Source organism: Tubulanus polymorphus, chromosome 4, assembly GCF_964204645.1.
Source record: "Tubulanus polymorphus chromosome 4, tnTubPoly1.2, whole genome shotgun sequence".
Taxonomy (NCBI): domain Eukaryota; kingdom Metazoa; phylum Nemertea; class Palaeonemertea; order Tubulaniformes; family Tubulanidae; genus Tubulanus; species Tubulanus polymorphus.
Window position 1 is genome coordinate 26,533,677 of NC_134028.1, and position 27,997 is coordinate 26,561,673.

Consider the following 27,997-nt stretch of genomic DNA (forward strand, 5'->3'; position numbering starts at 1 on the left):
GTTGTGTGGTAAGTGGGACATTGAGGGCTTTGTCATTCGATTTCGTGCTCATTCCAACGATTATCTCGTGTCAACACTGCGTGGATTTGTTTGTTGATAGTCCTCGTATCATTGGTCAGTTAGCTGGTCATCCATCGATTCATCCCGCAGGATTATAAAAACTTTGATCTCGTTTATGATGAACATAACGAGTCAATGGATTGGATATGCTTCACCGCATTTCGGGCATTATCATCATATATGAGGCGATTCCTATAATCAGGAAAAAGGTGATCGGCGCGGTGACAAAACAACATCCATAAAATATATGGCTTTCACTGAGATTCGTTGGAATTATCATCATTCATTCTTCGTTTTAGTGGATATTCGTATAAATCTTGAAATACTGATTAGTTGAAATTGTTAATTCTGATATCAATAAATTGAACAATGTCGCGGTGTGAGTAGTGTCCAAATATCACATTAGATGGCGAACGAGTGGAATTGGCTGTCATTAGGTTTTCAGTTTTTAACTTTTCGAGAAAAGTCTTCATATATTCCCTATCGCTCGAATGACTGATGAGCAGTACTAACAAAAGAGCGGAGAGTTGTTAGCGCGGAGTTGGTTACGGGGTTAAAACTTGTGTGATGAGAGCGAGGCGGACATTTTCACGGAAATAACGCGTTCGAAATTTAAGGTTATGAACTAAGTTCTCGCAGGTTTCGCCAGTTCCACGACGGTACGGTTGACCGGACTTTCCAGGCGAAGGCAGGGTCATTCGCATGTCGTCAGATTACCTCAGAGAGACTGCGACCCGGCATTTACTCGAGGATCGCCATCAGATCAATCTCAGACATCCTCTCCGGAAGAGAGTCGAACTTGAAGGCATCGAGACTACGATTTCCTTTACCCAAATTCTTCCCAGACTCTCTAATCATCTGGGATTTAAAAATTATTCTCGTTAGTTATACTGGCTAACATTAATGAGATTTAACAATACACTGAGAAATCTGGTTGGCAACAATCAAATATCAGGAAAGTTATCCACCGAAAACGGTATTCAGTTTGGTGATAAACAATACCGATTAAAAACATACTATTATAGAGAATCATTGAAATTGTCATATTTATTCTTAGATTTAATAGATGTGGTTGGATCTTGCCATAACGGAGAAATATGAGCGCGAAGTATTCGAAAAACGACCATTTAGAAAGATTTTATGTCAGAGTAGTGTCCAAATTTTACAATAGATGGCGATCCGGATGATTCTGCGTGTCTAAATTACTTGGCTTAATTAATCCATCGAGATGGTTTGTAGACATCCTTTTTAAAGATCTCCGCACCAACAATAAACAACACTATATTCAGAGATAACTTTCTTACATAAAAGTTTATTTCAAAAATTATGAGAAAATCTACGATTACAAAATGAAACAAGTACCGCTTACATACAAACCCCTCCGCCAGAGTTTTAATTACATCAATTTGTTACTTAATCTCTTATTGTAAGTAAATTAAAGTAAAATAATGATGAAAAGTTCAAAAATAAAACCTAAATGAGTTTGGCTTTCGATAAAAGTCATGGAATGATTTGTAAAATATATGGTCAAACTCCCTTAAAGTCATCACTGATAGTCATAATGATGACTTAATATCAACCGAATAACGACTCAATCTCTGTAAATTGAATTGTAAATACAAATCAGGGGCCAGTTGCACAGTCGTGATTAAGTCCAAAAGTAAGTCCAAAAGTGGTCTTAAATCTGGTCTCAGGTTGTTAGATTGGCTATAGAACTAAGTTGGTCTAAGACTGGTCTAAAGTCTAAGCCATGACTATGCAACCGGCCCCAGGACTGAAAAATAGAGTTGAGTTCAGTAATTTGAATATTTATCTCAATGAAGATTCGAGCGAGTTTGGCAGTAAAGATATATACATGAACTGGAAACAATACATATTCAATTACATTGACTCATAATAAATAATATTTATGTTAATAATCTTATCTAATTAGTAGATTCGGTGGTTGTGTATGAGATCACAGGATCGAGTTCCACGCATTCAATAGAGATTCAATAATAAACATTCAACTCAAATATGTGTGAAACTGTGTCTACAATCATCAACAAATCATCACTAGAAATTATTCTCATGCTAATTTAAAACATTGTTCATTGACGTTTTGTGCAGATTGATCATTGTTGTTGTTGTCGTCATCTATTTCTATGCGGAACCGGCCGTTTCTTTTTTGTTGGAATGATCACGTATTTCTAAGCGACTCATCGTCTATTCGGTTTTCTCAGTTTTCGGTAGAACGTGATTTGCCGTGAGGATTCGGACGACCTCGGCAGCGGCGAACAAAACGAAAACAGCCGTAATGAAATAAAGAATACGATACGCAGACCACATTCCGTAGAGGATAGAAATTACACCGCAGAACAATATTCCTCTCGCGATCAGAATCTTCAACCAACCATTATAACTGAAATAAAATTCAAATAATGCGTCAGTTACAATATGGGCAAATCCAGGGGAGGTGGGCGCCCCCTCTTTTTCGGTCGATAGATCTTGGAATTTTCTCTCCAAAAAATCCCTGATTTCCAGATAAGTGGCCACCCTGTCATTGGTCAATTTTGAGCGATGATTGACTATGTACTACAGTAGAACAAACTGAATTCTGATCATTTTGGATCAATGAAATTCATCCAGTTGATGAGAAATCTGGATCAAACATCCCATATACATTAATGTATAGATGGATCAAAAATGATATCTGGATAAAATCAAAATGCGGATTTAACTGATCCGGAATAAGCAGGTTTTACTCGCTCTAATTCGTTGTCGTTCTGGTAACTGGGATCTGGACTTACCTGTACGAATTCTTAGTTTGAGTTAGCGCTAAAACGAGTAAACATGCCGATATAACAAGAGCGCATACCCGCGTCGGATCCACGTTCAGGACTGGCCTGTGAAACGAAAAAGAGAAATAAGTAAATTTCAGATGATTATCGTAAATTTAAAGAAATTCGAGGTTTGAGATTCACTTACTGTTTGTAAGCTACTATCATCATCAGTGAGGGAACTGTGAAAATCTGCATCACAAACAATATCAATAACAATGAAATATTGATCTCGTAAATTCTCCGTCCGTCCTCATCTTTATCTAGAGACAACGCAGATACCTGCAACAACAATAAAATACAAACAATTACCAACACAGACTAGCTAAAAAAGAGACGACTACACCAAAATCAAGCTTAAGTTTGTTTCATCAAATAGAAATCAAATCGTTCACAAAAAGCTTTGTGATTACTTTGCGCCTACGAGCAAAATGAGCATTGAGATGATTGCTTGTAAGTGAAAATATCAACCTAGAAATGCAGTAGCGAGTCCTGGTCGCTGAGATTTACTGAGTCCTGGTCACTGAGACACGTACCTTATGAAGGAACAGCAGGAATGTAAGCAGTAGTGAAATAGCTCCTGAATAACGAGAAGCAACGACCGCCAAACCTAACACTAACATTCTATATATCAACTGATAAAACGATACCAACAGAATCGAATCCCTGAAAAAGAGAATGATATTAGTTTGTGAAAGGCAGTAAGTGACTTGTTATCTCACAATTGAGGAAATCCCAGTTTCAAAACCATTCCTCTCATTGCAGGGTGGCCACATTTATTTGACTTCATTTTCCCCTGACTATTCCCTGACATACACGTTGTTTCCCTGGACTAGATCCAATGAATTAACACAAGTCAACTACGTAAGAAATAGACACGGAAACTAGTTGGATATATGTGTGATCTAGCAATCTCAACACATTGCCCAGACTTATCCTTATCCCTCACTTTAAGCTTTTCTTTTTAAGAAAAGAAAATTCCCTGACTTTTCCCTGATTTCCAGGTAAGTGGCGCCACCCTACTTTGGTTTGGAAAAGTAATGAAAACCAGATACCATACTTTTACTTACTTCGGAATGAAAATACCCAGTATTTTACCGTAAATCTTCGTAACGAAAAGCATGATTTGAGTAAGAGCGAGGCCGGGAAATCCGACAATCGAAAAGAACAGCGGGATGTTCGTGAACGACCACAAACCGATTTTAGACAGACGCACGAAATCTAACAACGGGATTCCTAATGAGTATACACGATTTGATACACTTTCAAAACTGCAATTATAAAACATACACATGTACTTATACAACACAAATACATTTATCCCTAAATATAATTTATAATATACTCAAATTAGACAAAAAATACCATGATACATGAATTAAACAAGCACTTCAATACAGGGATAAAGTCAATCTCAATGAATATTGAATTCACCAGAATTGAGTCGCCCAATTTTTGCGAAAGACAGCCCTGAATAACTTACCCCATTAAAGATGTAGTTGGCATCACAAATGGGAATATATTTGGAGGTGTTAAACCTTGTATGAAGCATTCTTTAATACCGACAACTTTACCCTCTGTAAGTAAAACAATGCATTGATAGTTTTAGTTGATTCGTTTCAATAGGGGGATGCACATTGAGTATGTAGGTTCAATCTTGTTAATTTTCATCTAACCTCTTCTAAACATTCAGGTGCAAGAGGGGACTATGGATTATACTGAATGGCATATCAATGAAAGAAACCCATAATATCAATTAAAATTGTAGTTAAAAATTCTTTGATTTTTTTTCAAATAATCTCTGATGATGGGTGGAAGGATTCCACCTGGAACGTTAGAAAACAACTATAATAATTTTTTTTAATTGACATTGTGGGTTTCTCATATTCATCAAGACTGAAAATAGTCTCAACTATCTACAATACTGAATGACTCTTACTGATCTAATAATGTTATTCATGTAAAACAAGTTGAACTGTACATCGGATAAATTCTCCCAGAGCTGAGGGTGTGGAAACAGTGGATACAGGATATGTGTAGTGGATACAGGATATGGGTGGAATCGGTGGACACTGGTACGTACCATTGAGGGTTCGCAGTTGCCAGGCCAGTGATAGTAAAATACTGGCCATGAAGAAACTCGGAAACAGGTAGAAATGATATCTGCAAAACTGAAATATAACAATAAGAAATTAATCGAACATCTTAAAGTCAGAACGTCGTGTATCATTATAGGAATCAGAAATACCTTCTTAAAGTCAACACGCAATATACAAACAGCCCTTACTGCGTAGAATATAAAAACCTCTACGCAATTCATCGGAAATTGATTGCGCAAACAGTGAATGATCATAAGTCAAACGCCGTAAAAATTTTATTGCGCGAAATTTTGCGGAAATTGCGCAGAATTTTCATAAACAATGCGTAAATGTAACGGAAGAGACGACGACAGTCTGAGAGACGACGCGTCGAGTATAGTCAATAATTACATCAATACTGATCGATCTGAAGCCGACAACCAACGACAGACGGTCGGTCGGTCGGTCGGTCGTATTGAGCATTTCATTACATCCGGTTTATTCATCGAGATACTATGGCAACCCCTACACTACTCCCCCTCCCCCTTCCCTCCTACACTACTCCCCCTCCCCTCCCCTCCCAACTCAATCCCTACACTACTCCCCCTCCCCTCCCCCTCCCAACTCAATCCCTACACTACTCCCCCTCCCCTCCCCCTCCCAACTCAATCCTTACACTACTCCCCCTCCCCTCCCCCTTCCAACTCAATCCCTACACTACTCCCCTCCCCCTTCCCTCCTACACTACTCCCCCTCCCCTCCCCTCCCAACTCAATCCCTACACTACTCCCCCTCCCCCTTCCCTCCTACACTACTCCCCCTCCCCTCCCCTCCCAACTCAATCCCTACACTACTCCCCCCTCCCCTCCTCTCCCAACTCAATCCCTACACTACTCCCCCTCCCCTCCCCCTCCCAACTCAATCCCTACACTACTCCCCCTCCCCTCCCCCTCCCAACTCAATCCCTACACTACTCCCCCTCCCCTCCCCTCCCCCTCCCAACTCAATCCCTACACTACTCCCCCTCCCCTCCCCTCCCCCTTCCAACTCAATCCCTACACTACTCCCCCTCCCCTCCCCCTTCCAACTCAATCCCTACACTACTCCCCCCACCCCCTCCCCCTCCCAACTCAACCCCTACACTACTCCCCCCTCCCCCTCCCCCTCCCAACTCAACCCCTACACTACTCCCCCCACCCCCTCCCCTTCCCAACTCATCTCTAGTATTGGATGAAAATATTAAAAAAATTCTCATTTTTTTTTTACTATAGCATCGCACACTAGCAGCAATACACGATAGGTGAAAACAGTTCTCGGACTCAGGTTTCAATTCACTGAAATTACCATTTCTTATTACTGTCCCAAAAGGGCACTTTGATGTCAAGAAAATCAATAGAGACACTACTGCATTGAAATGCCTTTGTGACTTAATAGAAAAGGGCACTTAAAAATGTTAGAATGCAGTAAAACATCACTCATTGAACAATGACAAACGCCTTACGACTTTCTACACATATTCCTGGTCATTTATTGCCAATTTGTGGCTTAAGATGAGAAGAGTGACAAACATTTCCTCACAACCGCAATCAATTATAATACGATTAATGCCCGATAGTAACTGGATCGTAAAGGGTTAAAGTTGAAAAGTTGGCCTTTTTATGACTCGTTCCGCGTCGATATCGTCGCCAGTAATGCGATTATTAACTATGGATTTAATGTTCAAAGATCGTAGCTAAATAGAGGGATTAACATAATCATCAGACACATGTTCTACTAATAGGTCTGTTAAATAAACACTATATGATCAGCGCACATCATCACAGTCATTAGCCTATTGACCTGTTGACACCTATGACAGGTAATATAGAGGTATTGTTTGAGACAGTGAGGGGTGGATATTTATCTGATTGGATAATACACCCCCCTGAGTTAGAGTAGTCACCACATGTATACTCGAGTGTAAGACAGTTCGTGTGTATTAGTCCCGATGAGTAAGTTCTAATGTGACTGTAATTTTTGAATGGCAAAAATATCTGTAACGGATTGCATCAGTTTGACTTGCATCAGATTACATCGTACCAGGTCGACCTGCACCACATTGACTTGCATCAAATCAAGTTGTGCTTCAACCTGGACCAATTCTAGTGACACCAGTTTGACCTGCACCAGATCAAGTCGTACCAGTTCGACCTGCACCAGATCGACTCACACCAGTTCTAATCACGGTCAGATCGCTTCACATTGAATTGAATCGCACCAGTTTGACTCGCAGGAATAGCAGAGCAGTCAGTCCTGCGCGCTCTCCTCTCTCTGTCCTCATTGTGTCAGTGTCGCAGTGATTTTTCAGACGGTATAGATTTTTTTCACCGCGAGGATGCGACGATAAGCGAGGATGCGATGTGAACGCTAACTGTGTAATATCATTAGATACAAGCACAACGTGTCGATATCATTAACACTGATATAAACTTGACGTCCTCACGTAAGTACAAACCTTATTCGATGTTGTGAGTTTTATGGCAATTTTCTCATAAGATTATGATTCAAAATTTTCAACAGTTATTTGGTCTGAGATTTCGGTTTAGCACCTTCACAGTGGCGCCATTTACAAATTCAGAGACATTTCTATGTTTTAAATGCTACAATTCATTCATTTTTCATTGAATCAAGTACTGATAAAGAAACACGTGGTCAATCCCTGGGTTTTTCAGGTTTTTGGTAAATTTTGTTAAATTTCCTTTCCCTGATTTTTTCTAGATTTTACTGATTCCATGAGTTAGGTGTGTGGGTGACCAATTGGGTGTGTGGGTGATCGGTTAGGTGTGTGGGTGACCGGTTAGGTGTGTGGGTGACCAATTGGGTGTGTGGGTGACCAGTTGGGTGTCTGGATGACCAGTTAGGTGTGTGGGTGACCGGTTGGGTGTGTGGGTGACCAGTTGGGTGTCTGGATGACCGGTTAGGTGTGTGGGTGACCGGTTGGGTGTGTGGGTGACCGGTTGGGTGTGTGGGTGACCGGTTGGGTGTGTGGGTGACCGGTTGTCAAACTGATATTTCACTTACTTCTCGCTGCAGTCAGTTATTAATGATAGATTCATTTCCTATATTGAAGTCGGATATGAGTGTATGAGGGTTCATTATCACGAGATCTCACAGCAGCTCATAGATTATTAAATCTGACACAGGTCAGTACAACACCACATAACCATTATTACAGTAAACCTTACTTCTTGGTTAGATAAAAACAGGGCTAGATTTAGAATCGGGGGCCCTTAATTTCCTAGGCTGAGTATAAACATTACATGGAACATGACAGCAAACACCATAGGCTTGAAGCATTTTAGACAGGGCGGCAGTTTGGGACCCTTCGAGATAATTCAAAAAGAATTGATCAACATCTAGATCTAGACAAAATGTGTAACAATCTAGGCAAAAATAGCCTTTTTCGTTATTTAGTTAAATCGGGACCTATAGGTCGTGCTTGGGTACTAAATATAGTTAGTAGACACGACAAGGCTAAAAACTGATATAAATAAAGTTGTCTGGTCATCAATGACCCTAATGAACACTTGGTCAGTCGCTTCAGGGTATGTTTGATTCATGAGAAACATGTTCAAAAAGAAATAATAAAACCTCTATATAGATCTATAGGGTAAAATGTGGGTTGAACAATGAAACCATGGAAATCAGCAATCATCGGTGAAATATTCGAATCGCGAAAAAACATAAAAATTTCAATTCAGCCGATTAAATCTGATTCTATTCACTATCAACATAATTGACAATTGTTAAGGAACGGACATTACAGAAATGCATTATTCTCACATGAGCCATATACACAGGACTAAATGAGTTTGTTTGTTTATTTGAATAGAGACATAGAAATCACCATTTAATGTTCGACTATATTTAATACATAGGTGTTTGAATTAAGGGGTATTGTCAGTTTATGAGGTCAGAGTTTAAGGGGGGGGGGGGGGGTGAGTGTTTAACTATGAATCTGTGAATGCATGTACTTTTATAATATTGAGTCTATTAGTTCAGGTTGCTGTGTTGTTGTGCTAAACGTTGAAATATTCAAATTCCTTCAATTGTGGATTATTGTAATCGAGGTAAACCGAGGAACTTTTTGAAAATGTTTAGAAATGAACAAGGATTGCTCGAAAGATAACCGGTGGATAATTAATATAGTAAAGATGAACTTTTAATCGTCACTACGTCAACTATCATCCGGTAAACTAAAAACAACTTTTGAACAACTGGCCCCTCGGACCTTTTGAAAGGGAACCGCAACTGAGAGACTCGTAAACTCATTGTAGTTAGGCAAAAAGTAAGGAATGTTTGATAGTAAAAACATTTTTTACAAATTTTTGTGAATAGTAAGAACTTTTTAAGAATGCTTTTTAAAGAATTTTTTCAAAACTAAGCACTTTTAAGCACTTTGGGGACTTGCCTTCATCCTGTATGAAATGAATGATTGAATATATCTATAATTGTAGGACATCGCGCCGCGAACAATGTTCATTTCAAACGGTGAGACCGGTAACCACGACGACCATTGTAGCGAGTCGGAAAGTTTCGCACACGCGAAAACTAGTTTTATAGGACCCGATTCGATAACAGTTTTAATAAACGCGAAAAACACAGCAGCTGCTCATAAACCAGACAGGAGCAGCACGGAGAGCAGTTCTACTGGTAACCACGACGATCACGATGAATGTTATGAACAGTCCGCATTGTTGCAGCATCGACAGCGGCAACGAGTAGACAGCGTTCGATCTAGCGAGTTCGAATCGGATGGAATCGTCGAGTATTTATACAACGGTCGACGTTCAACTGCGACGACGACGTTCAGCGTTCAATCGAACATCCGAGTGAAAAAACGTTCAAAATCGGCAGCGACGTTCAACGAGAACACTATGAATTATAGACTTCGTAGAACGTCGTCGGCTGTGAACGCAGATGAGAGACTTCTCAAACGCAGAGACAAAACGGTGAATCTTTATTTTCTCGATAACGCTGGGAAAGTGAGTCCGGCGGGTAAGTCTAATATCAGTTACGACTGTGACGAGGGATTCCTGTCTACGTGCGACCGGGTCAGTCCGTATCGGACGAGAGCGCCGCCTGGTGCCGGCGATATGCACCGGATTACTCATCAATTAGCCGATATGTCGTTGTATTACGCAACGGAACGCAAGCATCAGACGCCGACACGCGGCAGACCGAGTACAACGACGACCGATCGGCAAACGGAAACAGAAAACCCTGAGAAAACGGGTAAAACAGAGACCAAAAACTCGGAAATTCTAAAGCGACAAGAAACAGAAGTTAAAACTGCTCCGAAACAACCGGAATTGAAACGATCGAGACCTTGGACGACCGGACGAACGACGTGCGCGAAGGAACGTTCGCTGTCTAATAAACTATTAAACGTGGTATCTATCGACGATTCACCGCTCAGATACAGCTTCGATCCGTATGCTAATATTCATAGTGTCGTTAACTCACGCGTAACCACGACTACTGACGACGACAGTCAAACAGACGCGAGTCTCGTATCATCGGCTAGAACGGAGAGCGGTATCTACGACATGAGAATCCCGGCAGACGACGATGATGAAACCGCCGGTCAGACGTCCGAGATGAGAAAAGATGAACTCTATACGTTACTGTTCGATGAAGATATGGTTATAACGAACAGAGCGGTCGATCGCGGGTTCGGGTGTTTGTTGAAACCGTCGCGAAATAACCCGGTGATCGACGGCGCATGCTACCGCGGTCTGTATCGATACGACAACTCGCGACGTCATAAACTACGCCCGACGCGCGGCAGTCGACATTTTCAGAGGATGCTGGCGACGCTGCGTCTGCAGCTACTGATGGGCGAGAACAGTCCGACGCGAGAACGATTCGTGAAATCGTTGCAGAAATATTCAAGCGATAATAAAGCGCCTTCGGTAAACGGGAAAAAACACGAACCAATGAGCAGCCTAGCGGGTATAGCTGAATAAAACCTAACTGATAAAGCCTAAATCAGATCGTCAGATCATAAGCAGTGAAATCTGTAATTTTTTAGATCGGTGAAACCTTTTCGACATGAGTTTACTCACGTACATGATGGATTGATCGCTAATAGATCGTAAGAATAGAACTAGTTCTATTTCCCACAACTGATCTTAATATCATAGCCAATCAGCGATGAGTATTGCGTCATGACTTTTAGACTCAGTGATGATTGAGTGCTCTTAACATCATGAGACAAATGAATCCGCAAGACAGGCAATCAGCAGTCACCTGTGTTACTACCGCTGTTCTTACGACTAGTCAGGTCATAAGTCGACCTGAGCTGGGCTTAAACAGTTGTTAGATATTTACTTAGCTAGTTAGTTACTTCAGATCTACCGGTAGTTCAACAGTTATCAGTGAAATATGACTCAATGTTATACACCAAATAATTCCGGCCTAACTGCAAAAAGCTAAATAGTGTGTAGCAAAGTTTGCAATTGTAGTTGCAAGATAGATTCTCATAGCTAGTCAGGGCTGCCAACCTGAAAAGTGCAGTCAGAAACAAGTTGAAATTTTTTTTGAGTATTCCTGAAGTAATCAAGAGGGTAAGACCCTCAGTAACATATTCTTTCACATTTCTGAACATGTCAAATAGATCAAATCAGTATTTCTTGGGCCAAAATAGTAACAAAATACTGAAAATCAGGAACAGATGGCAGCTCTGACTGGTCGCACTTACTCTGGATCCAGTTCCACAGTTAAGTGTTACTTGATCATTTCCCGACGATTTATTTCAAGTCAAATTTCACACCAGGACAGCAGAACTCTGTCCATTTGCGAGGTTCATATTTCAACTCACAACTGTGGCACCGGCAAAAGATGAGCGAAGAATCAAACTCTTACCAGTATGATACTGGTAAAATAAAGGATGTTATTTACCTGTCCGAATAATTCCGTCCAAGACAAATCGATGTGTAATTTGTAGCTACAAGCTGGATGTAGAATCAACTGTAAATGAGCTTGTTTATTTTCAGGTTTAAGTGACTGTAGTTTTAATGACAGTTTCGACGTTCGATCGGGGCTGTAATAAATAGGGGATTAAATATCAATTGAAAATTGTTATTTTGAAAGAGTTGTTTTGGTGATATTTGAAATGCGTATTACCTATTATGAGAATCGGAGAATATCGTCATTTGGTTCCAGGATTCGACGAAAGATAGAAAACTACCGGAATCAAATGCTGAAATAAAGAGATACAAGCGTTTAGCCGAGGACGCAGCGTCTTACAGTTTCTTAGTAAATTCAGGGTTCCTGCAGATATTTTTATCCCAAATTCCCTGATAATTCCCTGACATTTCCTGATCTAGATCCCAAATTCCCTGATCTTTAATTCAGACTTCTACCGACCCCCCTGTTTATAAATGGAATACTGATACTAATTTTAGCCAAATGCGCACTGCATACGGAACAAACATGTTTGATCTTGGGAAAATTGTTCTCCGATACCACGTTTCTTGTTTTTCATAAAGCCACATGCCACAAGGAAACACAGATAAAGGAAACATGCTGAGAGAGTTTCAATTTACAAGAAACGAGAATGATGTTTCTGATATCAATCGTGTCTCCTTCCATGTTTCTATGTTTTTCAAATTTGAACAGAGAACCATGAAACGTGATCTCGGAACAGAGACTTGTTTATGTCGATACTTCTTACCTGTTGACTGGCAGTTAATCGGAATAAGTCTGGCTTTATACGCCTGACGAATCGTCTCGAATCCGTCGAGACTCAGGTTATAGAACACGGCTTGATGTTTCGTAGTTTTAATCACGGGCTCCGAGTCGAGGAAAATACGCATCGGTTTCGACAACAACGAATAAATCATTCCCGGAACGGTGACGTTAAACTGACGTTCGTTCGCCTCGTAACGATCGACGAATACTTCAAACTATACAGAAAATAATCATACGTTTAAAACATCATCGCGTTCATCCTCGCTTACCAGGGTTTGATTGCTGCCCGCCGGAGCTCACGCCAACACAAACCCCGAACGCAGACCCTTTATTGGTCTATTACATTGTTCGAGATTGGACAGGTTGCTGCTCAGCGGCCACCAATCTATGTATTAAGCCAATGAAGGGTTTTGTTGTAACAATGGGAATCACTCTGAGGCCATTATTTGAACATCAAATCTTCAAAACTTGTTTCAGTGAGGGCCCGGACTCCTGTACAGTTCAAGTGAAATTAATTTCTTCGGGCCCGTTACTGTTGTTACCTTACCTTGCTGTGTGAATATGGAATATTGAGAACTATGAATGTGAAATCCCGGACATCATCTTTAGTCAGGTGAATTATCTAAAAACAATAAATGTTAAACTCATGAAGGGGTGGCTCTGGGCTGTGAAAGGGTGGCTCCAGGCTGTGAAGATTGATATCGGAATACAATGCAGTTTCTTCAATCAGTAACTACAGTTTTAACTATGTCCTACCTTACGAGGAGATATTCCTGGTGGTATAATCTTTCCTTTATTAGACAAATTCGTCACTTCACGACTGAAATATTGCTGAACATGTTTGAACAGATTGACATTGATTCATCAAATGAATAAATAATTGATAAAACACAGTGTTGTAGACAACATAAAATCAATCCACACTAACATTAAAAGTCTGAAGTGTTTTCTTGAGCTATATTTATTTTATGTTCCGATTTAGAAGTCACGCTGGAGGCCACATATTTGCCTATTTCCAAAAAGCGAAGGAGTTTTTGGCATTTTGCTCAAATTAAAGGAGTTTCGAGCAATTTTCGAAGCATGTTTCGGTTTAGAAGGAGTTTTTAAGGAAACAAGGAGCCATAGGGAGCCTGAAACATTTCAGAATCTTATCATTCTTAGCGTTGGATTTTAAATTATGCAACGAATGCTAATCTAAAACTGACCAGTTTTTATAATCGTCGATTTTGCAGCCAAGAATCCAATCATTATATCCCTAAATAATAGAGAATTTTATAAATTAATGACGTTGATTAACGGCCGAAAAATAATTACATCGAGATGTAAAACTCACCAGATTAGTAGTTATAGTAATACGGGTAGATTCCTTCATAGAGACAGGTATAAATAAATACCTCGGTTTATCTCCCTGAAAAAAAAAGAGAGATTATCTACCTAAAAACGATACATTGAAACAGTTGAATCTGGACTTATTGAAACCAGTTGAAGTTACTGGGGGTAACTACAACAGTATAAATGAGTCGTAGATTGATTACCTGTTGTGATGCGAACATCCATGAGAATTCTTTCTTCAAAACGAACTCGAATCGCGAGTCTAACTGCACGGTTTTGACGTGTCCCTGTTTGTAAGATTTCACTCCCGAATTCGAGATGAAATGATGCCTGAAAACCCGCATACGCAGGTTAGAATTCGTTGAAATCTGTCTGGTTTTGTCGTCGATCGCGTCGAACAGCGCCCTCTTTGTAGCAATAACGAACTGTTTACACCACACAATACATAGATGATCGGTTGACATCCAAACTCGAGGCATCGACATCGTCTACAAACAATCACTTTCAGATATAGTCTAATTCAATGACAATATGTGGATAACAATATTTCCTAACTCACATATCCAGGGCCAAGATGGCAGTTTTTTGAATCGCAGAAAATCATAAATTTTTAGGTTTAAGGTCAGCTTATGCATTATCATAGGATAGGTTAGTGTAGATTTAAGTTTTCAGGTCAGCATCTGGCCCTGTTGGCTCTAGTTAATTAGACAAATTTCAAAATATTTTCTTGCTTTCACACACTATGAAACTGGGCCCGGATTTTATTAATCAAGATGAGAGTGAATTGAAATACTTACCATAGAATTGACACGTCTATTCTTAGGCACAACCTACAAAATATATATACACAGTTTAATATATAGAAATGAAAACTTAATTCAAAGATGATTTAGAAATGGTTCAGATTGAACATACATTGTCTAAAGACGTGAATAGATTGGGAACTTGAATATCTCTGAATCCGCCTCCCGTTGATACAACCGTAACGTGCGACAGGGAAGTTTTACCGAAACGACGCCAATAATCGTTCACTTTCTCGTAGTAGTCAGACATGTGACGATCGAATACGAATACTGAAAATAATCATCAAACGCATGAAATTACGACCAGTCGTAGTTGAATCGATGTCTATGAACGTTTGAACACAATTGAACGTTGTCGGATCGTGAATCCTTGTTCTGTGATATCAATTAAATACATTTTACTGTACTAAACAATCTATGAATCCCGGATCCAGTTCCACAGTTCGGTAGGTTAAGTTTGAAATAAGTTCTTTTCAGATGTTTTAAGTCTAAAGAGTAAAATCTTAGATGATAACACTATGGAACTGGCTGAACTCTTATTCAAGGAATAGAATCAGTTTGAAGGGATAATTAGGCTCGAACTAACCTGGGTGATCGTGAGGAGTTGCTTGAGTGATGATAGTGTGGACCGTAGAGGCATCAAAACTAGGTAGTGAGAATACACCTCTAGCGACCAGACCTCCCTGAAATATTCATACACAGTACATCAGTCTGCAGCCTGGACCCTGTTCCCCAACACATTCAATACTTTATCTGTTCAGGATTTGACACTTTTCTAATTAAAAATGAACTTCAAACAGACTGTCCACACTTCAGAGTGTCTGAAAAGCTGACCTAGGGCTGAAGGGAGTTCCAGGCTGCCCACTGAATTACAATTTAGTTAAATCAACACTCTTTTCTTAGAAATTCTATATCTATTCTCTTACCATGGAATGCCCGACAAGTACGACCGACTTTGGTGGATTTTTACTCTTCTTATACAACTGTAGAATATGTTTTATACAATGTTGTAAAAATTCTGAAAAAAAAAAAAAAAATTAATATATATTCGAAAAAGATTTTTCAACAGACAGTCAGGTAATCATCCCCTTGTCAGGTATTCCGAAACTGATGGAATCGCTAGAATCAGCCACAGCACGAAACCCTGCCACAATAAAATGGGATATCTGATTGGCTAAAATTGACAGGGTTTCGTGCTGAGGCTGAGTCTCGATGCCATCAGGTTTCGAATCCCTGCCGGGGAGGATGTTAGATAAAGGTATTAGAGTAGCTTTACCTGTCTGATCAGAGAGGGCAGCACCGTACAGGGCCGAATAGGCTTCGTTGAAATCGACGGAGAAGTAATTGAAGTGTGAATAACTACGCATCGCTTCAGCTTTCCTCAACGCCACTGAACCCAGCGAACGCACCTGTTTAAAGCTACCGGAGTTACCCGGGATAAACAACACCGGAATACCGTCATAGCGTCCCTGTTTTAGTGAATCAGTGTAATGTCTGCAAAAGAAATGAAATCGAAGCGAAATATTATGAGTCCAATAAACAAACATCCGTTAACTGCGGTATAAAATAGGGGTTCCTCCAACCAGTATCCTAGTGCTCCAGTTTATACCTAGAAAATGGTGCACTGGACTGCATGGAGAAAAGTTTGATCTTCGGACCCCCAGCGACTAGCTGAGCTGCTGGAGGGTACAGCTCCCCTGCCAGGCTCAAGCTCAAACAGCGGCTAGACACTTTAAGAAACAGAGATCGACCGCTATTCCCATTCCAGGCTAGACTTACCCTTCTCCATATAAATATAGACCATACTTTGGATAATTTTCAGTCACTGCAGAATTCAATTTCAATTTCTAAAGGAATAAGAAACAGTAACGTTAAAGATTTATTATAAGAAGGAAGCAGGCATAAGCCTCTTCCACTTCGACTCTGATGTGGGAATGACAGCGGTTGGTACCACGTCCACGGGTCACGCCTCACGGGGCTCGTATTAAAGACAAAGATTGAGCTACTGTAAAAACTATAAACTGTTTATCTTGAGCTCTAAAGCTGGGCGTAGGTCGACCTTGCGACGCGATCATCGCGTTGCGTCACAAATGGGGGGCGTAAGTCAGTTGCGATGATATTGTCAGCGACTGTGTGCGACTAGTTGCTCCCAGTCGCAAGAGCGAGTAGATCGGTTGCGACGGTCGCGTTGCGTCTCAGAAAGTAGAACATGTGATCGCAATCGTCGAACAGATGATCGTTTTACACATACAGTAACTCAAGCCCAAGCGGTAGGCTAGCCCCTGCCCCTCTCCCCGGACCCTGTGGCCTGTCACTGGTCAACTCACCACGTATTCAGGATACTGAAACATCCACGTCATTTCGCACTGATTTTTCTCATAGTTTGTGAAAACATCCCACAATCCGATGACGACAACAACAAACAATATCGTAAACGATATATAAATGCTTGAGTTAGACATTTTGAACCGGTACAGCCCTATACAAATCGAGCGATGCACCACCTGGAGACTGCGACAAGTAATTCGGAATAAGCTCGTTACCAGTAAGTCTGGGTATAATTTCTAATTGAATTGAATTGAACTGATAAACCCGGGTACTCGGGGAAGATAATCGAACGCGCTATTGGAACGATTGTAGGTGGCACCACTGAACGGTTTATCCGAAGTGCGTCGGCTCTGGCAGTCGAGGGTAAACACGGAAGTAATAATTGATAAATTGACAAAACGCAAAAAATGTCTCTAAATACAGCACACGCTCACGGAGGGGTTCTAATTTACTGTGGAGAGAGGTAATTAATTACTCTAATTAGTATATATTACTAATTACTGGTTGACATGTTTTCAATTAACGACAATTCTCCGGTTAACAATAACAACACTTTTCTTTTGAATCAACTCAAATCTCAATTTAGTTTCATCTACTAACTACATCTACTAATGTCTATTTATTAATGGATGAGACCTGTTTTTCTGGGATATTTTGCTTACTTTTTGGGGAACATACCTCATTATTATGTCTTAACAGAATGCCAAAAGTCGCGGACAACAACTGAATATCCGATATTATTCCAGTTCTGTACCAATTAGATGGATTGGCAAAAAGACTCCTTAAGTCCAGTTGAATGAGAGAGAAAATCCTCCATTTTGTGAAATTTCTTGAATTTGTACATTGTCACCACGCCTACAAAATGAAGTTATTTTTCTTGTGGGGTCTCAACAACTAAATCAGGGTGGCGTAGACATGGTAACAATGTTCAAATCCAAGAAATTTCACAAAATGGAGGATTTATTTTTTTTAAGTAAGCAAAATATCCCAGAAAAACAGGTCTCATCCATTAATAAATAGACATTAGGATACTGCATCTGAACCGCGATCGCGCGTATAACGATGCAGGGGGAAAGTGGTGCTATTAGGTGGTGCATACTGAGGAGCAGTTTATTGACACTATTTTCTCTTTGACAGGATTTTGATTTATTATGATGGAGTCGAGTTTTGTATTGAACCAGATCAACCGCACCAGGCGATGCGTGGTACCAACAAAGGCCGTGTTTATTTAACCACTCATAGGGTCAGTCCCTTTTTGTTACTCATAGTTAATTTTTTTGGGGCGAATCTGTAATTCAACCCTTCTGGTCAGTGATGGACTGAATCAGTGATGGACTGCTTGTACATAGCATGGCATGATGTTATTATTTAATAGGTTTTATCTCTATTGAAAGATGGCAGCACCTGTTGACGGAACTAACGATACACCGCACCGCAGTGTACTGTAAACACGATCTAAAGCGATTTCAAATTATCTCCAGGGGCCGGTTCCATAGTCATGACTTAGACTTAAGCCCAGTCTAAGACCATGTTAGTTCTATGGCCAATCTAACAACTTAAGACTTGAGCCCACTTTTGGACTTAAGTCTCGACTGGAACTGGCCCCAGCACTTTTGGGTATTAATTAGTCAGCACTGAAAGGGATAAACCATATTATGGTGGTCAGAAGTAATAATCTAATGTACTTTTAATGCTCTCGTTTATTTCACTTATTGTTATTATATTATGCAGGTTATTTATAACAGTAAGAATAGAAATGACGTTCTTCAATCGTTTTCTATTCCGTTCACGTCGATGAGAAAAATCGAATTAGAACAGCCTATATTCGGCTCTAACTATATCAAAGGCAAAGTGATTGCGGAAACTAACGGTAAGAGGAGATATGACTGTTCAACCCCGCAAATATTCAAATAAATTACTCATTGTATCAATGAATATAATCATGATATCTAATTGTAGGTAACTGGACTGGTTCGGCTAATTTTAAGTTGTATTTCACTACTGGTGGAGCTATCGAGTTCGGACAAGCGATGTTAGAAGCTGGTAAAAGAGGTCAGTGTCTCCAAACATCCGGTTGAATCAATCTGTTACCTAGGCTATGGAGGATGCAGAGTCTACGCCGAGAGGGGGGGGTATAGTTAGTGAAGACAAAGTTGCTCAATCATTTCCATTGGGATAAGCTTTCATAATCGAATGGAAATTTCCGATTGTGAAACTGATCCACATAACAGACAGGCAACTGACTTAGCAGGAGACAGGGTCCAGGTTGATAAATAGCATTTTGAGGGCTATTTTGCGAGTTTGAAGATATGAATATTCGATAAAACCTTTTTCAAGTCGATGTTTATCGTTGTTGTTGTTGTTGTTTTTGCAGTTATACGGAACAGACCTGCGCAACCTCCACCATACGCTCCACCGTCAGGACGGTACTATCAGGCTCCACCACCGGCCTATACTCCCATGTATCAGGATCCAATGTATTCATTCGTACCGCATCAAACATTCCCAACAGCACCACCTGGTGAGTACTTCTGGTTGGAAGAGATTGCTGCCTCTTAAGTACCCTTAAGGACCCAGTTTAATAGATGTTGCTCGATTTAACCTACCGTGGTTCAGTAGACTTAATTCAGGTCAATCTAATCTCAGTATTCTCCATCTACTGAAATTGTACAGGGACTGCATTATGATATCAGCTTTCAATCAACCAAAAAATACAGAAAATTTAAGCTTCATTTTGGTGCAATCTTTTTCACATTAGCTCAATATATTTCAAAGCAATTATCAGCGTGATAGACTATTGACATCCACTCTTGTTGGGGCAGCAGATATTTTATTAATTGTGGCTAATTTTCAGAGGGTTGATGTGAAAATGATAGTGGTGGCCGCCCCTCTAAACCCTGAACATTGGGAACTGGGTCGTTGTAATTGTATTCATTCTAAATACAGTTAGGGATTTATATTTTTCAGCTAATGGCGTTTATATGACGGATGCCCCGCCTCCGTACCCAGGGATAAATCCAAATGAGGCTGCGTATGCTCCTCCGCATCCACCGGGATTTGTAGCCGGGGGCAACGGTGTTGGCGCGCCGCCTCCACCCTACCAAATGCAACCAAACAATCAATTCGGTGGATATCCACCTCCACAGAATGGAGCGTATCCACCTCCACAGAATGGAGCGTATCCACCTCCACAGAATGGAGCGTATCCACCTCCACAGAATGGAGCATATCCACCTCCACAGAATGGAGCGTATCCACCTCCACAGAATGGAGCGTATCCACCTCCACAGAATGGGGCGTACCCACCTCCACAGAATGGAGCGTATCCACCTCCACAGAATGGGGCGTACGGTGCCGGATATCCGTTGTCAGCTAATGATGCGAAGGCGATTGAAGCGAGTGGATATTACAATCCGAATCAACCGAATACAGCGTTCGTACAGCAGCGTCCGGACGCCGTTCGTTATCCACCATCTTATGACGAAGCCACAAAAAAATCACAGTGAAAATGATAATGAAACACTGAATATCGATCTATGATTATTAACCGTGATTTGACTCACTGTGCGATTCAAAACTATACTCGCTTTTTATGTCGGTAATGAGTGCAATGTAAATATGACATGGGCATGGGACACTGATATGAGTCATGGGCAGATGCAGGATTTTCAAAGAGCGCCCCCCCTCTCTGCTATTGGTCATCCCCCAGAAAATGTTCATGCATTCTGAGTATTTTTGTCACTGTTTGATCATCCCATAACTTTAAAATGTACTCTGTACTTTGAAATTTAGCGTTGAAAAACTGCAAAAAACGGGCCTAATTCGATGGAAATTTAGATGGTGCTCTAGCACCTAAAGCACCCTCTTGATCAGACCTGTACGTGGGATTTCTTGTTAAAGGTGCTAGCTGTTATGAATGAGTAGTAGTTATCAATCTGTAGTCAGGGACTACCTCTACAGCATGGAACCACCCATTTAGACTTTCACCATCTGTAGTGTGAAGTTAGGACGATCGGCGTTTGAAAGTGTGCTGATAAAATGTCTAAAATCTTATTAAGTTCATTAAACTAAAAAACATGCTTCATGTGAAGTGAACATGTGTGAGGTGGTGGATGATCATAGGTTGGCGACAAGGTGTTGATTGTCTGAGGGGGTCCAGGCTTTAGGCCATGAGAGAGTTCAAGGTGCAGATTGATAGCTGCATAAAAAAAGCTGTTAAGTTTTAAAACAAGTAAAAGTTGTTAGTATATATAAACAGTATGACTACTATGTTATTTGTATAGGAGTAGGGCACGATTATTGTATTGATATTAGAGTTATCTCTTATATTTCACATTAATGTTATACTAATACAATGTAAGAGTCATCATTATTCGCTTATGAAAATGAAATGTGATTAAAATTTCACATTTTTCAAAAATTTTGACTGAACAAAAGCAGTTTCTACCATAAAACTATTATATTGTGTTCAAGTTGCATTTAACTCTAAATTCTATGTATGGGATTAACAATTTTGAAGTTCTTGAACACTTTTATATTATATATGTGTGGATTTATGGTTTCACAGACTGCTAGTCTCTGTGTGTATCAGTACTAATTTGATGTTATTTCGATTATTTACGAATAAAAGATTCTAATTGTAGTTAATGCTAATTCCTTGACAGTTTCTTTTATTCTTGCTGTGCTACTGGGATACGTGGAAGCAGGGCAGTGTGATGATTCTCATCACACTTCCCTGGTGGAAGAAAGGTTGTGGATTACTGATAAAATGTCATGTGCGGGGTGGGTAGACTGGTTGCCTGTCCCATTCAATATCGAATATGACCGGTAAACCAGTCTATGGGGCATTCGCACCGCAAGTGAATTATTGGGATTCGAACCCATGTGGAAGTGGCAGATTTCTCAAGATGGCCGTCTTTTGACAGTCGAGTAAGTAAACAAACAATTATCTGTCAAACGGCCACAAAAACTGAGTTACCGGTAGTTTAATACGGATTGATGGATATGAGGATTATTGATTACCTGAAGTGCATTTACAGATTAAACAGGTTAATTTAAAATGTTCTACTATTGAAAGAAATGTGTCATTTAAACACAAAATGATTCTTAATTCTCACGATTCACACTCCACACTTGACACTCACTATGACTATGAGTGAGGACGGACGAGTGATACTCAGCTTTGAGCAGAGGGGCCTGACGCAAAAAGTATCCTAGGCACACCAGAGTAGTCTACACCAGATAGCATCCTGGGGCCGGTTGCATAAATACCATAGTAACAATGAACTTCTTTCTAATCATCACTATGTCAACTATCCACTGGTTAACTCTAACCAACTTTTGAGCAACTGCAGCCCTGGTGTCAAAGTACGTGTCAAATATACAACAATAATATTGATGTATTTCAGGTGTGTTGATTGAAGATGTATGTGAGTGTGTGTAGAAACCCAGCTACCGGACTGAGACGTCACACCGGTGGTATATTCAACAATGCTAGTAACCGCCGGTCGCTAGGTCAGTTACCGCGCGTCAGTGAACCGTGGAAGTACGACCGATCGTGGAACCGTCGAATCTGGCTGAAGTTCTGTCTGGTTTACTTGACGATCGCTGTCATCGGTTTCGTGTTCGTCGTTCTCGGATGCATTTACATTAAATTCAATTCGGTTTTACTTTGTGTATCGGCAATAGGTGCGTTTAGATCCATTACTTCATTAACACAAGTCTAAACTCAATTACATTCTATAACCAGTAAATATAACAAATGTCTAAGGCTAAACAAAAATGATACCTTGTTTCTCCGCAGCGGCCGGGTCTGTTATGGTAAAATTGATCACGATTTTAAAAAAAGTAATGTATAGGGTAGATAGGCGGCCGGCCGGGTCAACATTTAAGCTCAGCAGAGCGGAGAAACAAGGTATCAATTTTTTTGGCCTAATCTCATTTTGGTTCTTTAGCTTAACTTAAAACCAGTCTTAGCTCATTTAAGCTCTATAACCAATCCACCACTCAAGACCAGATCTCCTTTGTGCTTAACTATGTTTTTTTTTCTATTTCAGTTGCTGGACTGATAATCCTGTTTGGAAGTTGTATTATGGGTAAGAGATATTTGAACAAGAAGAAAAGTGAACGTCTTGAAGCAGAACAGATCAGGGCACATTTACAACAGCAAGGTTATTATAATAATCAGTGGAATAATGAGGTTTAGGGGAGAGGGGGCGTCTGGAATGATTTATAGAAAGAGATCTGCAATGCTACGGTCATACTGAAGCTTATTAAAGGCTTTAGGCGTATATTTACTTCCAGGGTGATTGATGTCAACTCTCATCACCTCCGGGCGCAGTTCTGTGTAAGGCAGAATTTTTAGAAGCAAGATACATGAATTCTGTGCAATTGAAATCCTGGGAAATTGAAACTAGAAACAATTGAAACTTTTAATGGTTAGACAAGGTTTTGATCTTATCCGGATACTATTTAGGGTTCATCTGTACGCTTCATGAATGCGTGTTAAAGATGATGTTTATACTGCAGATTTCTTATAAACTGGATGTATTTTTTTGGTCACAAGATCGTACCAATGATAACCAAACATTGTGTTAATTGGCGATGAACTTAAAATTTCGCCTGAAAACCGCCGATGATAGCGGTTGATCGAGGATTCACTGTATCTGTATCTGTATCTGCTCTTACAAAAAACCTGTAATATTTTCACGGGAAAAATTAATTCGATTTTTGGTCGGATGTATTTTCAGGTTGCGGTGAAGCGGATATACCGTGGGAATTACCACCTCAATACACACCTACTGCTGATCCGAGTAGTTGTATAAACGAGGATTACCCGACTGTACACAGTATCAGCGGTCAGATTAAACCACCCGAATACTCGTTACATCTACCCTCGTATACTCGAGATCTTCCCACGTACGAAGAGAGTTTCCTCTCGTCGAATCCGGCGTCCGGATGTCAGACGGTGATTATGCTACACGAGCCCGCGGCGCCGACATCGTCTACCGCTCATCACAGCACCGTTATAACGGTATCCAGTGATCCAAGCGGTGCGCATACCGGCGGTAATTCACCAGCCGTTCACAGTATCGTCGTCACCTCGTCCGATGAGACGAGCTCGGGTAACGCCGCGGCCGCGAATCTACCGATTAATCACCGGTCGCTAACGACTTCGATCTCGTCGTCGTCCGAGGAAACCGCGTCGAATAACGGGCTGATGATATCTACGTGTAACACGGCGCAATCCTCACCTCTCTTACCGGCGGCAGCGGGCGTGGCTGGGGCGGGGGCGGCATCGCCTCGCGTCGTCATCACTTCAACCACAAATTTAAACAACGATAATCAATCGACGACGACGACTAATAACAGACCGACTACGATCATCTCTCTGACTACAGTTCACTCGGTTTGAAAAATACACGCGCGCGCTCGTCGGTGGATCCAGGGTCTTACGGGTCGTACGCGAGACCCAGTCTCGGTCCATCCTCGAGGCATGAATGTTGATGGTTCAAAAATGAATTCCATAGTTGATAATTAAACGTGCTGATGTATAAAACACACATCAAACCCATAGAGGAATCAAAAACAAACAAAAAAACAGATATTTTAAATCGAAAGGTATTTGTAAACTTAGTATTATTGCGAGCATTGTAGAGACCATTATTATTAAGAATAGAATCTATAAATACAGCCGAAGCTGTCATTAAACAGATATACTGATTATCGTCGTTCGATATTGTTGTTTGATATTAGATCGTAAATTATTAATGGGTACAGTGAATTTCTAGTCAATTTCTAGTCATTTTTAATGGTTTTAGCGCCAGTTTCATGTTAATTGATTTATTGTTTATTTATTTAGTTTGCTGCTGCTGCTGCTGCTGCTGCTGTTAAATGTTGTTCAATTTAACGTAATCGTTGTTATTTTGGAATCGAAGTTAACAGATTCTATAATTGTCTCATTATTTATGGTTGTTTAATGCATTTAGTGGTGATAATGTGAGGTATATTTTCGATGGTTGTTTTGTTGTAGTGAGTCTCAGTAATCTGTTATTAGAATGAATATTGTCAGTCAGAATGCGACCAGGTTCAGGGACGCAGATCCAGGGCAACTTGTGACACTTTTACAAGTCCATTTCTATTGCCCTTTTCTATTTTGTCCACAAAGACAATTGGTGGATTTCAGTGCGGTTGTGCCCCTGATTTTGTACATCGAAGTTCCCTTTTTGGATGTGACAAGTTCTTCAAAACAAGCTCCTCAATGCCGGAGTACACGTGATATTCCTTTTTTGGACATCAAAAATGGCCTTTTGCAATGTGACAAGTCTTTCAAAATTGGCCTCTGGATCCACCCCTGACCAGTTTGCATAACAATATACATATGCTTTATTCTTATTCACAGAACTTAAATCTATAGCCAGTCAGTATTCATTGAACACAATCGCATCGTTACTTAAATACGGTTAAACGCGAGCTAACTTAATATTGAAAAACGTCTCGCAAGTCTATTGTACTTATCATCCAGTACCGTGGCTGAGTTTCGCGATGCTATGTTCGAAATTTGCCGTAGGATTGTTGGTAAGTCAACAAACTTGCATCGATGGCAACTGATAATCGTTTATTGCGTTTGAATAGTAGACACGTGACGTCACCACGCGTCATGATGAGGTCATTACGACGCACCCGTGACGTCACGTGAGTAACCTTAATCTCTAATAATGTACTATAAAAATGAAATTTGATAAGAAGTAGTTTTGATATTTGTTGTATGAATATTTTTTATTTCATGTTTCATATATTACCGGTAATGATGTATTTGTATCGTGGAAAATTCCGACGAATAAAAAATATTCGTATTAAAAACAAATAGTTAAAAGACTTAGTTTACTCCGTGTGCGAATGTTTTTAGTTTATTATGTGGAATTTCTACAGATATCGGACACCAACCCCCGAAGCCTGATCGCAGGCGGGCCGGGATCTTATTCTATAGGATAAATTGGAAAGCTGGAGTCGAAAATGAGAAGGTATTCGCTGACGCAGCATGGTCTCGGTCAAACTCGCGCATGAAAAGGAAAAGTTCGTAGGAATCTTGTCATAATAATCTAGAGACCAATCATCAATTACGTGTACGAATCTAGGAAGGAAGAAGATTGCCCACTTTTCTCACTCATTTCTTTGTATATAGCCGGTGGTAAGAATTTGCTGAAAATCATCAATTATCTTGCCTATGCTATAATATGAACGGCCCCTCATATATAAGAAATGTAATGGTTTTACTGTTGAATAGTAGTTAGTTTCGTTTTGGATCCGTTCTGCACTTTACAGGTTACACATATCAGTTTCACAGGTGCACATCGTGGCTTGTACTCGATTGTCTCCACGTGTTATACACCGAGTCACTGCTTGCTGTCGATAAGAACAATGTCTCCCGACCACCGTCTCTTCTCCCAGTACTACAACACATCAAATATATATAGCACATTACTCACTTTTCAAATATCTAAATGTGTATATCAAAAACCATTAGTGACAAGATCAGAAAATAGACAGATGCGTTATTTCTTCTGATGTAATTTGAAGTTGAATAGTGTAAATCCCCGCTGATCATCCAGACTTCCAGACACTAAAATGGTGAATGTCCGACAGGTGGGATTCAGCCAATTTTGAAGGGCTTGTCGCATCCTGAAGGGGAACTTTAATGTCCAAAAAGATAATATTAGCTGAACGGTCGCAGTGAGGAATGCTTTCGAAGAACTTGACACATCAAACAAAGCAACATCAGGCGCACTACCACACTCATTGTAATGCTCCGATTATCTTCATTGCCAAATTGAAAATTTGATGGGCTTGCTTGTACCAGTCTCATAAGTCCCGGCCTGGATCCGTCCCTGGTCTAAAGGGTTACAGATTACATACGTGCATTTAACAATGTATTTACACTCGAATAACTTACATTTGATGACAGTTTTTACACAAGCAGTTGATTTAACGTCTTTCTGCAAATCGATCTCAGCGTCACAATTAAAAGCGTATCGGGTCAAATCAGCGACAGTCTGATTCTCGCCGCAGTCGCGATCTGTCTTTGACCGACAAACATAACAAACAATAGCCATAGCTGTCAATGGAAGATGATGTTATATAAAGTATTTCCATCGAGTAAGTTGCTTTATTATCGCCAATTTCCCGAATTCGACACTAATAATTTTGGAAATCACGTCTTTTCGGGTGTATTTTTGTCTAAATAGTTTTGCTCCCCGCTCGCTCGCGGCCCCGACAATTATCCGGGGATTGCTCTTCAGTAGACTTCACTCGAGTCGGATCTTTTGGGAACGTAAAAATATGTCCTACTTCAGTGATATCCGAGTAGGATGTCATGCATTTCATACCTTATAGTGTCACAAAAATAAAAACATCCGAGTTGAACGGATCCGACTTGGGCGGAGTCCAACAAGTTACCTATAATCGGTAGACGAAAATATTCGATCGTAAAACTAGACCACCACAGACACTGCAGCTGCTGAGTGGCTGCGATCGTAAGGCTTGTCGACCTTTCTATCGTTAAGGCCCATTCAATTTTTTTAAGATCCTTGATCTGCCCCTGATTCGGAAATATAATTTCGATGATGTTAGGTTTACTCACTTTGCTGCACGAGCAAAAGCACAAAAAGCGCATTCCACAATATCTTCATTCTGAGTAACATGATGGGCATAGAATGATTACAGATAATATCATACTGTTTATATATACAACGTGTAAATGTGTCCAATCATTAAGTTGTTTATGGCTTTATTCTCTGAAATTATGCCAAATTATGCCAACAACAGCTACGAAATTACTTAATCG

The 27,997-nt window shown here is 40.3% G+C and overlaps 4 protein-coding genes across 8 annotated transcripts; 3 read left to right on the forward strand and 1 right to left on the reverse strand.

Moving 5' to 3' along the window:
- Nucleotides 1-1,395: 1,395 nt before the first annotated feature.
- On the reverse strand, nucleotides 1,396-27,862 carry LOC141903069 (GPI inositol-deacylase-like). Of its 4 annotated transcripts, XM_074790956.1 has the most exons (25): nucleotides 27,794-27,858; nucleotides 27,540-27,609; nucleotides 27,107-27,268; nucleotides 26,431-26,606; nucleotides 16,606-16,673; nucleotides 16,103-16,320; nucleotides 15,753-15,844; nucleotides 15,413-15,509; nucleotides 14,939-15,096; nucleotides 14,821-14,853; nucleotides 14,227-14,511; nucleotides 14,025-14,099; nucleotides 13,897-13,946; nucleotides 13,448-13,511; nucleotides 13,239-13,313; nucleotides 12,675-12,906; nucleotides 12,125-12,200; nucleotides 11,900-12,041; nucleotides 4,963-5,050; nucleotides 4,363-4,456; nucleotides 3,950-4,150; nucleotides 3,416-3,545; nucleotides 3,028-3,161; nucleotides 2,850-2,945; nucleotides 1,396-2,461 (listed from the first exon to the last, which is right to left on the reverse strand). In XM_074790956.1, the coding sequence occupies exons 6-25, from the start codon at nucleotides 16,191-16,193 to the stop codon at nucleotides 2,266-2,268; spliced, it is 2,409 nt and encodes an 802-aa protein (XP_074647057.1). In that variant the 5' UTR covers nucleotides 16,194-16,320; nucleotides 16,606-16,673; nucleotides 26,431-26,606; nucleotides 27,107-27,268; nucleotides 27,540-27,609; nucleotides 27,794-27,858; the 3' UTR covers nucleotides 1,396-2,265. The 4 variants fall into 4 exon arrangements, with proteins under 4 accessions (XP_074647057.1, XP_074647056.1, XP_074647058.1 ...); XM_074790955.1 differs by lacking the exon at nucleotides 27,540-27,609 and having other exon boundaries at nucleotides 27,794-27,862; XM_074790957.1 differs by lacking the exons at nucleotides 26,431-26,606; nucleotides 27,107-27,268; nucleotides 27,540-27,609; nucleotides 27,794-27,858 and adding exons at nucleotides 19,761-19,813; nucleotides 21,776-21,903.
- Nucleotides 5,300-11,069, forward strand: LOC141903294 (uncharacterized). The gene is made up of 2 exons (XM_074791391.1): nucleotides 5,300-5,410; nucleotides 9,454-11,069. The coding sequence occupies exons 1-2, from the start codon at nucleotides 5,300-5,302 to the stop codon at nucleotides 10,963-10,965; spliced, it is 1,623 nt and encodes a 540-aa protein (XP_074647492.1). The 3' UTR covers nucleotides 10,966-11,069.
- Nucleotides 17,492-21,765, forward strand: LOC141903071 (uncharacterized). Its single transcript, XM_074790958.1, has 6 exons — nucleotides 17,492-17,617; nucleotides 18,292-18,397; nucleotides 18,886-19,024; nucleotides 19,114-19,206; nucleotides 19,529-19,675; nucleotides 20,122-21,765. Exons 1-6 carry the CDS (start codon nucleotides 17,562-17,564, stop codon nucleotides 20,658-20,660), a joined length of 1,080 nt encoding a protein of 359 aa, XP_074647059.1. The 5' UTR covers nucleotides 17,492-17,561; the 3' UTR covers nucleotides 20,661-21,765.
- Nucleotides 22,078-25,994, forward strand: LOC141903072 (uncharacterized). 2 transcript variants are annotated; one of them, XR_012619042.1, is made up of 5 exons: nucleotides 22,078-22,202; nucleotides 22,563-22,842; nucleotides 23,211-23,324; nucleotides 23,904-24,774; nucleotides 25,016-25,994. XR_012619042.1 is itself a non-coding variant. In XM_074790959.1 (4 exons), exons 2-4 carry the CDS (start codon nucleotides 22,578-22,580, stop codon nucleotides 24,566-24,568), a joined length of 1,044 nt encoding a protein of 347 aa, XP_074647060.1. In that variant the 5' UTR covers nucleotides 22,078-22,202; nucleotides 22,563-22,577; the 3' UTR covers nucleotides 24,569-25,994. The 2 variants fall into 2 exon arrangements, 1 of the variants encoding a protein (XP_074647060.1); XM_074790959.1 differs by having other exon boundaries at nucleotides 23,904-25,994.
- Nucleotides 27,863-27,997: the final 135 nt, after the last annotated feature.